The 13,710-nt window shown below is 43.3% G+C and overlaps 1 protein-coding gene across 3 annotated transcripts in view; it reads right to left on the bottom strand.

The window, feature by feature from the left end:
- Bora (bora, aurora kinase A activator) overlaps positions 1-13,710 on the bottom strand; it is a 28,164-nt gene that overhangs the window by 3,411 nt on the left and 11,043 nt on the right. The window contains exons 6-11 of one of the 3 annotated variants that reach the window (NR_153765.1): positions 10,825-10,890; positions 10,099-10,155; positions 9,447-9,610; positions 8,726-8,861; positions 5,589-6,796; positions 2,569-3,122 (exon numbers count right to left, since the gene is read on the bottom strand). Coding sequence is in view for 2 of the 3 variants with exons in the window: in XM_006519688.4 (XP_006519751.1) it covers positions 2,569-3,122; positions 8,726-8,861; positions 9,447-9,610; positions 10,099-10,225 (981 nt within the window). In the remaining variant the exon portion in view is untranslated. Of the gene's footprint in view, positions 1-2,568; positions 3,123-5,588; positions 6,797-8,725; positions 8,862-9,446; positions 9,611-10,098; positions 10,891-13,710 lie in introns of all 3 variants that reach the window. The other 2 variants (NM_175265.5, XM_006519688.4) reach the window with 2 other exon arrangements.

Here is a 13,710-nt window from a genome sequence, read left to right as displayed (position 1 = left end):
GTTTGTAAGTGAGAAAGCCTAAGGTTCAGAAAGGTTAGCTTAGTGTCACACAGTAATGAGATGAGGAAGGTCAGAGGCTCACAACTCAGTTTATTTCACTTTAACTGCATAAGGCTAAACACCAAACAAAAGCAACCCCCAACACACACACACACTGCACTGACGTAGCGCACACACACACACGCACTGCACTGACCTAGCACACACACATACACACACACACGCACTGCACTGACCTAGCACACACACACACACACACACACACACACACGCACTGCACTAACCTAGCACACACACACACACACACACACACACACACACACACACACTGCACTGACCTAGCGTGCACACACACACACACTGCACTGACCTAGCGTGCACACACACACACACACACACACACACGCACTGCACTGACCTAGCACACACACACACACACACACACACTGCACTGACCTAGCACACACACACACACACACACACACTGCACTGACCTAGCACACACACACACACACACACACACACACGCACTGCACTGACCTAGCACACACACACACACACACACACACACACACACACACACACGCACTGCACTGACCTAGCACACACACACACACACACACACACACACACACACACACGCACTGCACTGACCTAGCACACACACTCACAGACTCTCTCTCTCTCACTCTCTCTCTCTCACACACACACACACTGCACTGACCTAGTCCTTTACCTTTGCTTAGAAATTAGGAGCACACAGAAGTCTGTACCCTTTGGCAGCCCATAAAGCCCATATTACTCATGATCACAAGAAAAATATTCCCTCTTTTCATGTCTGTATACCACCCATTTGTTGGCTAGCGGGAGTCACACTTCATTATTGAAAAACCCTTGTAAAGAGGAAAATATAACAGAATATCCCAAAGGGAATCCCTAGCCCTGGGGCGTTCAATAGATATTTGATCAAGTATAAATATCTGATTGCTTACAAAGAGTCTGCCAATTACTCTTCCTTTTAATATTTATCGCTGCCATATAACTGGCTCATAATTCAGTTCTAACACATAATACTATGAATGCAGAAGTGACCCAGTAGTACATGAGAGAACGAGGCGCACAGGGAACCTGTCTACTTTATAGTAAGATTAACAGCCCCATGCAGATAGTAGTTGATCTTATTGTCTCCAGGCCACTAAAACATCAGAGCCATTGGTGTGCCAACCAGACAACACAAACCATCTTGCCACTCCCTGCAAGTACTGCGGGGTGTGTGTGTGTGTGTGGGGGGGGGGGCAACAGCAGCCTTTTGAGGTGAAGGATGAAATGACAAAAACAAGCAACCAATAATCCTAGAGATGGCTCAGCAGTTGTCTTCCAGAGAACCCACATAACAGTTCACAGCCATCTGAAAGCTCAGAATCACCGAGTACCAGGAAAGGATCCCACTAAGCAAGGAGGAGAAGCAATCGTTTGCAGGAGGTTACAGCTTTCGTTAAAGTTTCAGCTTGCTTTCCACCAATAACTGAAAAGATGATGGTCAATGAAAGGACGCTTCTTTCAGTTCGAAAGGGTAATAGTCACCTAAGCTCAGAACAGTCCCCACAGTGTCAGGCACCCACCTCTTTAAACCACTCTCCCTTGGGAAGTCACCAGGAAAGGTTACCGTGAAATGAGAGCCCGGAAAACAGGCGGGGCTAAGGGAATTCACAGGACAGGGACAGCGGTAGCATAGGATGCCAGCCAGATAGCATGGACAGAGGCAGTGAACTAATAAGGCAAAGGGTTAGGGGAAGCAGTTGTGTCTGCCTGAAAGAACTCCGTGGTTCTAAAAAAGAATCTCTGCAAAGAGCGCATGATACAGCCCAACCGATGAGACTGAGACTTACATTTCAAGGCATCTAAGGAGGAACTGTATGACAACTGTGGAAAGAAAGAGCAGTCGCCATGCAGAAATTAGATGGCAATGTGATGACTACAAATAGGATAGGAGATTCCCACAGGTGGTGATATTAAGGTATCGGCCTCTGATGCACAGCGTTCTTAGAAAACTGGAAATGTAGGATTCCATGAAAAAAAAATGTTAGCTGTTTTCAAGTACATAAATGTGCTGTAAACTACATGAGGGAAAAACAAAACTATTCGTTTCAGGGTACAGCACTATGCTGCGATCCCCAGGACCCGAGCGACTCCCGAGAGGCTGCCTCAACAACGATCTGCACACACAGCCTGCTGCATTACTGCTCATCATTTACAACTACAAGTAGACGGTGGTTAGTAGGAATATGAAATATGAATATTGAATCCGGGTTTCAGTTAGTAATTTTGTTTTAGAAGACTTAAGAAAAAAAAAGACAGGTTTGCACAGTTGCCTGGAACTTGCTGGCTTTGAGTTCACAACGATCTGCCTTCCTCTGACTCCCAAGTACTAGCCTTAAAAGTGTGCACCAGCATGCTCAGAAGTCCTGGTAACTTTAAAACACTACTGAGATCACATTTAGCCTTCTTTCAGTCTCACAGTGGAACACCCACCCAGAGTCACAGACTCTGAAAGAGAAAAAGCCTTACCTGGATAGCACTGCTTTCATAAGGCAGGACACTGCTTTCTGCAAGAGGCGACATGCACATATGAGAGTTTTCAATACTGAAGGCAATTCCACTCGCGGAATCCGTCATGGGTGAATTCCCATCATCCACTGGCTCTTTTATCCACGTGCTTTCAGCTACTGTGTCTGTAGGATCGACCATATCCACGGTGTCATTTTCCCTCTCACTTTCCGCATCGTCCAGCACTGCTCGCTCTTTCTCAGCAATACCAGAGTGACTCTGTGTAACAGACATGGCAGTGACAACTCGAGGCTCACCACAAGCATTTGTGCTGAGTGGAGCCGCGCCTGTGCAGGAAACGTCCGCCTCTTCATCTTCACTGTGAGCCTCAAGGGTAAAAGGTATGCGGACCAGGGAGGACAAACACTGAGGGCCACCTCTCAGTCTCCGAGGAGACCAGTTTTTGATTGGCGAGCAGCCATCTATGTACGGACTCCTGATGCTCGGGTTAACGATCCCCGTAGAAGCTGTTGCACACGAAGCTTCGGGAGAATGAAACGTAAGCTTCCTGGGTTCTGGAGGGGCAGAGGGAAAATCAGATCACAAAACCACGGAAAACAGAAAATGGCAGAAAAAAAAGATGGATTCCTGTTACAGTTGTGTTTACTGGAGTGAAATTTTAGTGTTAATAATAACGGAAAAGGCCAGTGAATACCTCAATAAATTCAACCTCAAAAATGGTTTCTATTTCTCTTTGCCAATTTTAACTAAAATGTTTTCTTATTAATTATTTCTTCATGATTATACTGCATCATGCCAAAGTTGTTCACACCCAGAGAAGATCCCTAACAAGTTGGCTTCCGGACAACTTAATGACGGTACTAGGCAAATGTGTTATTATATAAAATACTTATAGTAATACCCAAAGGCCAACAAAAACTGGAAAGTAATATTTACAATAATAAAAAGCCTAACAATACACAAAATGATAAAAATGCTTTAATACTGTCTACAATGAAAAATTCAGTTGAAACAACCTTTATGATAAACGTAGTAAAATCCATCCAAAGCCTTAAAAACCCGGGCAGAGGATCCGTACAGCTCTGGCAGAGCACTTGCCTAGCGTGTCTGACACCTGAGGTCAGTCTCGAGGACAGCGAGGGACAACAAAGCCTTCAGAAGACTTGACCCTTCTGATGAAACCTTACTTCTGGGAAACGAACCCGGACGGTTTCAGTAAGGCAAAAACAAAAGTCAGACAAACCGAGTGATACATGTCTGGATTGTTCAAGAGCATGGTTTCGAGGTAACAATTTATTTGAGTGACTTGTGAAAATAACTATAATAAGTTCTGTGTGAAAAATGAACCATGCATAATTAATGTACAACTGTTTATCAATATATCTATGTTTACACCCATATACACAAAATCAAGTTTTTAATTTTCTCAATGTTTACTATGAATCAGTTTCCTAATAAAAAATATTAAGCCAGGCAGTGGTGGTGCACACCTTTAATCCCAGCACTTGGGAAGCAGAGGCAGATCTGTTTCTGAGTTTGAGGCCAGCCTGATCTACAGAGTTGATTGGTCCCAGGACAGCCAGGGCTACACAGAGAAATCCTATCTCGAAAAAAAATAATAATAACTTTTGGAAATTGGTAAATTTTTTTTTCAAAGATCACATACATTTCTGCATATATTTTTTTAAAAACCTTTAATGGCATTGGGGATTTAGCTCGCTGGTTGTAAGCACAAAGACCTGGGTTTAATCCTCAACTCTGGAAAAACAAACAAACAAACAAACAAAACCTCAAAATACTATCACCAGCACCAGCACCAGCAAAAAAGCCAAGAAACCTTACCTGAGTATATTTCCCAGGATTTGAATATTTGATTGTAAAAATCTGTTTCTGTAAGAAGGCATATAAAAGACACCTTATCTCTAAAACTGCCATCTCTCTGGTGGACTGAAGGAAATACTGATTACCAAACTAACTGGATTAGAAAAGTTTCCTGAGAATCCTAGACTCTGAGGCTAAGATACCCTCCACTTATTTGTAGTGCTAGGGACTGAACGTACACACTGCACAGCATAGACAAGTAGTCTGTACTGAAATATATCACCAGTCTTTTTTGTAATATGGCATTTTTACTTGATAATGGTAGACTGTTTATGAAGAGTAGTTCTATATGTTTGAGGAACCGGACATTCTATACTATCTTCTATAATACTCTGTATATTTTTGATATTATAATAACATAATTCCCCCGTCCCAGTCCTTTTTACAAACACTCCTCCACTATACAGCCCGCTCCACTGCTTCAAATTCACAGCTTGTCTTTGTGTTATATTCATGTGTGTTCCTAAATATCTAAGTACATCCTGTTCGGTCTGCGTGTTATTCATATACCTATGGTTTTAGGGCTCACCATGTTAGCATGCCTATCGGTGTTGTCCTTGTTTAGCACATGTTTAGGCAACCATGATACTGAGACTTCATGGATGTTGCTTCTTACATTTTTAGAGCAGACTCCCTGTTCCTCAGGCACGAACCCCACCCCCTTTTTTTTAAAGATCTCTTAAAACACTTTATTTAATGAGTTTACAAACTTTTCTTTTCTTTCTTTTTTAAGTGTTCAGGTGTATTTTTTCTTTCTTTTTTTATTAGATATTTTCTTCATTTACATTTCAAGTGCTATCCCCAAAGTCCCTGATACCCTCCCCCTGCCCTGCTCCCCATCTCACTCACTCCAGCTTCCTGGCCCTGGCATTTCCCTGTATTGGGGCATATGATCTTTGCAAGACCAAGGACCTCTCCTCCCATTGATGGCCAACTTGGCCATCCTCTGCTACATATGAAACTAGAGACAGCTCGGGGGGGTACTGGTTAGTTAGCCTCTTATAGGGCTGCAGACCCCTTTAGCTCCTTGGGTGCTTTCTCTAGCTCCTCCATTGGGGGCCCTATGATCCATCCAATAGATGACTGTGAGCATCCACTTCTGTATTTGCCAGTCACTGGCATAGCCTCTCAAGAGATACCTGTATCAGGGTCCTGACAGCTAAATTTTGCTTGCGTATGCAATGTGTCTGGGTTTGATGGTTGTATATGGGATGGATCCCTGAATGGGGCAGTCTCTGGATGGTCCTTTCTTCCGTCTCAGGTCCGAACTTTGTCTCTGTAACTCCCTTCATGGGTATTTTATTCCCCATTCTAAGGAGGAATGAAGTATCCACACTTTGGTCTTCCTTCTTGAGTTTCATGTGTTTTGTAAATTGTACCTTGGGTAGTTTCTTGGTTAATATCTGCTTATCAGTGAGTGCATATCATGCGAGTTCTTTTGTGATTGGGTTACCTCACTCAGGATGATACTCTCCAGATACATCCATTTGCCTAAGAATTTCATAAATTCATTGTTTTTAATTGTTGAGCAGTACTCCATTGTGTAAATGTACCACATTTTCTGTATCCATTCCTCTGTTGAGGAACATCTGGGTTCTTTCCAGCTTCTGGCTATTATAAATAAGGCTGCTATGAACATAGTGGAGCATGTGTTGTTATTACAAGTTGGGACATCTCCTGGGTATGTGTCCAAGAGTGGTATTGCTGGATCTTCCAGTAATACTATGTCCAATTTTCTGAGGAACCGCCAGAATTATTTCCAGAGTGGTTGTACACGCTTGCAGTCCCACCAACAATGGAGGAGTATCCCTCTTTCTCTACATCCTCGCCAGCATCTGCTGTCACCTGAATTTTTGATCTTAGCCATTCTGACTGGTGTGAGTTGGAATCTCAGGGTTGTTTTGATTTGCATTTCTCTGATGATTAAGGATTTTGAACATTTTTTCAGGTGCTTCTCAGCTATTTGGTGTTCCTCAGTTGAGAATTCTTTGTTTAGCTCTGAGCCCCATTTTTTTAATGGGGTTATTTGATTTTCTGGAGTCCATTTTCTTGAGTTCTTTATATATATTGGATATTAGTCCCCTATCTGATTTAGGATTGGTAAAGATCCTTTCCCAATCTGTTGGTGGCCTTTTTGTCTTATTGACGGTGTCTTTGCCTTACCTTCCAAAGCCTTGCAATTTTATGAGGTCCCATTTGATTCCCAATCTTACAGCATAAGCCATGATGTTCTGTTCAGGAAGTTTTCCCCTGTGCCCATATCTTCGAGACTCTTCCCCACTTTCTCCTCTATAAGTTTCAGTGTCTCTGGTTTTATGTGGAGTTCCTTGATCCACTTAGATTTGACCTTAGTACAAGGAGATAGGAATGGATCAATTCACATTCTCCTACATGATAACTGCCAGTTGTGCCAGCACCATTTGTTGAAAATGCTGTCTTTTTTCCACTGGATGGTTTTAGCTTCCTTGTCAAAGATCAAGTGACCATAGGTATGTGGGTTCATTTCTGGGTCTTCAATTCTATTCCATTGGTCTACTTGTCTGTCACTATACCAGTACCATGCAGTTTTTATCACAATTGCTCTGTAGTACAGCTTTAGGTCAGGCATGGTGATTCCACCAGAGGTTCTTTTATCCTTGAGAAGAGTTTTTGCTATCCTAGGTTTTTTGTTATTCCAGATGAATTTGCCAATTGCCCTTTCTAACTCGGTGAAGAATTGAGTTGGAATTTTGATGGGGATTGCATTGAATCTGTAGATTGCTTTCGGCAAGATAGCCATTTTGACTATATTAATCCTGCCAATCCATGAGCATGGGAGATCTTTCCACCTTCTGAGATCTAATTTGATTTCTTTCTTCAGAGACTTGAAATTCTTTTTTTTTTTTTTTTTTTTTTTTTGGTTTTTTCGAGACAGGGTTTCTCTTTATAGCCCTGGCTGTCCTGGAACTCACTTTGTAGACCAGGCTGGCCTCGAACTCAGAAATCCGCCTGCCTCTGCCTCCGGAGTGCTGGGACTAAAGGTATGCGCCACCACTCCCGGCGAGACTTGAAGTTCTTATCATACGGATCTTTCACTTCTTTTGCTGCTTCTTACATTTTTTAGAGCAGACTGTTCCTCTGGCACTCCCCCTCCTTTTGTTTGAGACAGGGTCTTTGTCTTAAGTCACTGTTCTACTACTATTAAGAAACACCATGATTACAGGACTCTTAGGGCTGGCTTAGTTTCAGAGGGTTAGTCTGTTACCATGGCACATGGTGAGGGAGCAGTAAGCCTACATCCCAATCAGCAGGCCAAGAGGGAGAGAGACTGAGCCTACCCTCCATCAAGATTGCAACTCCTAACCCTGGTTCATTCAAAGAATCCCACTTCCTATGACTAAGCATTCAAATATACGAGTGTATGAGGGACATTCTTACTCAAACCACAACAGCCTTACTAGGTAGCTCAAGCTAGCCATGAATCTAAGTATCCCCAGGGTGGCCTTGAGCCGCTGCCTCTCAAGTACTGGAATTTATAGCATTAGCTAGTTGTACTGGCTAGTTTTGTGTCAACTTGACACAGCTGTAGTTATCACAGAGAAAGGAGCTTCAGTTGAGGAAATGCCTCCATGAGATCCAACTTTAAGGCATTTTCTCAATTAGTGATCAAGGGGGAAAGGCCCCTTGTGGGTGGTGCCATCTCTGGGCTGGTAGTCTTGGGTTCTATAAGAGAGCAGGCTGAGTAAGCCAGGAGAGGCAAGCCAGTAAAGAACATCCCTCCATGGCCTCTGCATCAGCTCCTGCTCCCTGACCTGCTTGAGTTCCAGTCCTGACTTCCTTTAGTGATGAACAGCAGCATGGAAGTGTAAGCCGAATAAACCCTTTCCTCCCCAACTTGCTTCTTGGTCATGATGTTTGTGCAGGAATAGAAACCCTGACTAAGGGGGCTGGTGAGATGGCTCAGTGGGTAAGAGCACCCGACTGCTCTTCCGAAGGTCAGGAGTTCAAATCCCAGCAACTACATGGTGGCTCACAACCATCCGATCACAAGATCTGACTCCCTCTTCTGGAGTGTCTGAAGACAGCTACAGTGTACTTACATATAATAAATAAGTAAATAAATCTTAAAAAAAAAAAAAAAAAGAAACCCTGACTAAGACACTAGTACATTTGATTTACCTTGTTCCTTTTGTTAAAAAAAAAGTTTCTACAGGTTAATACCAAAGCGTTTATTTCCAACTGCTAAAAGAGCCTTTTAGCAGCACATTGTAGCTGTGTACATTGTTCTGAGAAATACCTGAGAGCGGCGTCTTTCCTCCTTGAAGTGCGATAGGTGAGAAGGTAGGTGAGGAGATGGCCGACGGGCTCGTGGTGACGCTTCCCAAGCTGTATTTTTTCACACTGTTCTGAATGGGGCTGGAAGAAAACTGTCCCTGTGATAAAAAATAAAATTAAAAAGGAAAGATCAAGTCAGTGATCAGTGATAGATCTAATTTCTCTTTGTCGTGGTTATACTGCATGTTCTATGTCATCTTCACGACATGCTTATAAACTAGGAGTTCACAAGAACCAACAACAAAAGGCACCTTGCAACAGAGATAAGACTGCTAAAAATTCTTGAAATAAGATTTCAACATAAAATGAATTGGTTTAAACAAATCATTGCACTTCATATCAAATAGCTGTCTGTGAAATATCTCTAATTTACTCCATCAATGCTAATCCAGTTGTCACACTGCTAATCTTGTTAATTCAGTAGGTAACTAGCCCAGGCTGCAATTCCTTGAGACAATCTGTACACCTCTCTACCTCTAGGTACAAAACTGAAATCTGCTGGAATCACACATGCAAACTGAGAAAATTCTCAGGAAACTGAAAATCCCGGGGTGATGTCCCTAGATGTGATTTGAGTATTTCCATCCAAGCGTATCTACGACACACTAGCCATCCACTCCTTATGGCACGTGGTATCTACACAGGGCTTCTACAGTAACAGACAAATCCTTTGGCTAAACCACCTCGAGCGACCCCCGGGCACTGCAGGGAGGACTTCCGGGCGACGGCGAAGGCAAAGGGTCACAGATGCTTCCATTCCCATCCAAAAAGAGCTTTCTTCTCAGAGATGAAGAACTGAGGTTCCCAGGAGTGTGGGCCACAAAGTCCTCTTCTCTAAAATAGTCTCCTATGTTTACCAGCGAGAAAAAGAAAGCTGGTCATTGGAAGAAGTAAAGTGTACTTGTAGCACTGATTTTTAAAACATGTTTGAAATTTTCTCATACATGTGTGTATAATGTTTAAAGTGTTATTCTTTATTTTTAGAGTTTTTTTCATTATTTATTTGCTGCTGTTATTGTTTTGAGTCAGGGCCTTACTATGGAACCCAGGATGGCCTTGAACTTGTGGCAATCCACCTGTCTCAGCCTGCTGATTACCAAGAGCGTGCCACCATGCCTGACTTATCAGTATTGTATTATACCAGCACCATTAAAATGTAATCTTTGCTGCCCACAGTAAAGTTCACTATGCTAAAAACACTAACTTAGGAAATGTTCAAGAAACAGAAAAATTTAGATGTTTACTGTTTAATGACAACACTACCATTCACAAAAAGCCAAGAAAATGAAAACCTCTGATTTAAGTTATGAAATACTCAAGTCATACAGCATTTACCTAATATGGCTTCCAAATTAAAATCCACAGGAAGAGACAGCAGAGTCTGGCAGGCAGCTAGAAGTAAGCAAAGATGCAAGTATAAACACACAAAAGCATGTGGCAGCCCATCGCACCGGCTGCGCATGTGCCTGCCAACCAGCCCTCTCCCCAGCACGCTGCAGGAAAGACGACCAGTACGCTGGTGCACTCCATTCCGTGCCCTGCCCGCCACCCTCCTCTGCTTCTTTTCCCACAGCTTCCTGATCAGAGCTAACGGCAGACAGGCAGACAGACGCTGGGAGGCTGGTACTTGGAACGGAACCAAGCACCAGTCACCAAGACACCAGCAGACACTAAGGGAGCTCTCATATTAACACATCTGCGCTTTCTTTAGGTCTTTCCCAAGCCAGAAATCAATTCACAATTCACCTATTTTACATAAGGAAGCAACACACGACTGCTATTTTTCTAAAGCGTGGCTGAATATAATGTTTTAACCTGAGAGTTTTTAAAAGTCAGCTCTCAAGACAAAACTGTGTCTTAACTGGAAATGAATGGACTGTGTTTACGTTAACTGTAGCTTAACCTGCAGCACGTTCCTCTCCAGAGTCTGCTCACACCTACCGTTGCACTTCTGCTCACACCTACCGTTGCACTACTGCTCACACCTACCGTTGCACTTCTGCTCACACCTACCGTTGCACTTCTGCTCACACCTACCGTTGCACTTCTGCTCACACCTACCGTTGCACTTCTGTGAGGGAAGACTTGGCTTTTTCCCATCAGGAGAGTCATCATGGCTACTTAGGCCTGTAAAATATTTTAAATAGAGAAATCCTAATTTTATACTTATTTAAGTCAGGGTTAGATTTTCCAGAATTAAATGCTACACACTACAGTCTTTCGTATTTAAGGATAAATATCTAAATTTATAATTTTGTTGTGTTTCTGTTGGATTATTTAACAAAAATAAAATAAAAGATTACCATAACAACTAAGAAGGTATCATGTAATTCTTAGTTTTTAATATGTGGCTTTGGTATACAACTAATGTTTTGATATGTATATACACTGTTGAATCAGCACATACGGTCGGTCAATATATCTCCAACAGTCTGTGTCATTTAATTTCCCTAAAATGAGCTTAGAAAAACTCAACTAAAATATTAGATTATTTTGACAAAGAAACCCTGACACGTGATGAATAAAACCATGCTCAATTTCATCAGAGTCAACAATGACACTGCAGTGCACGCTGGCACACGCCTTTAATCCCAGGATTTGGGAAGCAGAGATAAGAGGATCTCTGTAAATTCAAGGACAGCCTGGTCTACATAGAGAGTTCCAGGACAGCCAGAGCTACAGAGACACTGTGTGAAAAAAAAAAAAAAAAGTTCATGGTTTTTAAATCTTCTGTTTTACAACTTATCAATCACTAGATCCAATATAGAATTACAGAGTTGACCAATCGTAACTGAGAACAGGAAAGGAGTGGGCAAAAGCCTGAGTCAACGTTGCTGGATAAATACTGTCAGAATGGGCACAATAAAGACAATGTTGGATTTTATGCTCCCTTCTGCCAAAACCCACAAGCTGATTTTAGAATGAAGTGCGAACACCTTCATGCTAGGCTGCCAACCCCTTGGAGTGTCGGCTGCCATCTGTTTTACTGCTGCTCTCCTGTGGTGAGTGAGCAATCTCACAAGAGAAGGAAGACTCACTCTAGTGCACATTTCACCACAGCAGAACACAGGGCAGGGCGAAGGAGAGGGACAAGATACTCCCAAGGACTTGCCCCAGTGACCCACTTCCTCTAAGGCCCCACCCACCTCCTAAAGTTTCCAGACTCTCCCAAAATAACTGGGATAGCACTGTCTGGGAGCTAAGCATTATGATACAGCTTCCTCCCATTGTTCTGCACCAACCCAATGGAGGTAACACAGAGCAGCTCTGTCCTGTACAATGCTTGCTCGACACACAACAGATGCTATCTTTTGGATCTAGAATGTTTCCCAGTGGCTCTGTGTTAATGGCTTTACCCTCAGCTTAGTGCTTTAAGGTGCGGGGCTTCACTTGAAGGCCTTAAGAGGGTCCACAGTCTCTCTCCTTCCTCTCTCTCTTTCATACCTGGCCACAATTAGAACAGGTTTGCTCCATCAAGCTCTCCTACCATGATGCACTGTGCTGTGCTGTGCTGTGCTGTGCTGCTACAGGCCCAGAGCAGAAAGGCCAATCAGATGAGGTCTGAAACCGCCAAAATGGAGCCAAAATAAAGCTCATGTTTACCTACCATGCACAGGCTCTGGATTTAGTCCGTCCCCCCCTCCCCCGCCCCCCCCCCCCCAGCATGGCACTCCCTAGGTATGGTGGTCTATCAGCAGGAACCTCAGAACTCAACAAGTACAGGCAGGAAGATCAAAGATCAAGACTTAAACAGGGGACCTCATTTCAAGGAAAAAAAAAAAAGAAAGAAAAAAGAGGAAGAGGAAGAAGAAGAGGAAGAGAAGGAGGAAAGAGGGAAAGAAAATAAAAGAAGGAAGGAAAGAAGGAGGGGTGAGGGGAGGCATTCTGCAAAGGGAAGCCTCCTCTATTATTCTGTACATGAGTAAGTCTACTCTCCTTGCAGGAGGACACACTGTTCTGTCCCCCGAGGGTGACGAGAACATCTTCACACATTCACCTATGCACACGCACACATAAATTCAGCTTTCCAAAGCTACTTTGGAGCAAACTCTTTTCATCCAACTGCTTGCAGCAACAGGTGCAGGAGTGTGACTGTCCTGAAAGCTTGGCTCATAGCGCTACCTGATGCAGCACCGCTCTGTAGAGTATCTCTTGATGCTACAGTACGAGACAACAAGCTGGGCCCCCTTTATAAAGACTGTCTTTTCTGCGTTTTTCTGATACTGCCTCACTTCAGGAAAAAAACTTTCTCAAAACATAAATTACTACTAAAAACTAAGATTATATGAAGGTATAATCATCTGCAAGAAAATCCAATACTAAAACATGGGAATGGGGAGAGGCTAGTAGTTATGAAAATGTCACCATGAACACAGAATTTCAAAGCTGTGAGGATAATTCTCTAGCTTAATCAGAATCAAGAAAGACTGACTACTGACAAGCACTCTCCTGGCCAGTACCTGGGCAGCCACGATCCAGGTCTCCGCTCGATATCCCACGCCACTGTTAGTCTGTAATGGCTGACAATGCTATGATACGGGACAGCTGGCTTTAATCAGGTCCCATCACTCTTTCCATCCCAGTAGCCTTAATATGTGCTCCAACCTTCCTGACCTGGTGATGGGGCTCAGCAGCAGCAGAGGCCAATGACTGCCTGACTTCCTCCTGTGAGAAACGCCTGAAAGCACTTAGTGCTGCCCTTGTAGAGAAAGTGCTCGCTCATCCCCATGTGTACCATCGCAGTGGTTCCATAAGGAATGTCTTCCTCACACTAAGAGCACACCCACGCTACAGTCAGTGTTCAGAAACAAATGACCGAGAGAGCAAATATAAGACACCCACTGCCTGTGGGATTGCTGGCTTACCCTGCACGTGCTCCGTACAGTTCACAGATGGACAGCTGTGCTATGTGCCCCCAAATCCTCTTGTGCCCACTCTTCCTGTCTG

The sequence above is a fragment of the Mus musculus genome, chromosome 14, assembly GCF_000001635.26.
Source record: "Mus musculus strain C57BL/6J chromosome 14, GRCm38.p6 C57BL/6J".
NCBI classification, from domain to species: domain Eukaryota; kingdom Metazoa; phylum Chordata; class Mammalia; order Rodentia; family Muridae; genus Mus; species Mus musculus.
Note: the sequence above shows the minus strand (reverse complement) of the source record. Positions and strands in the feature narration are given on the sequence as shown.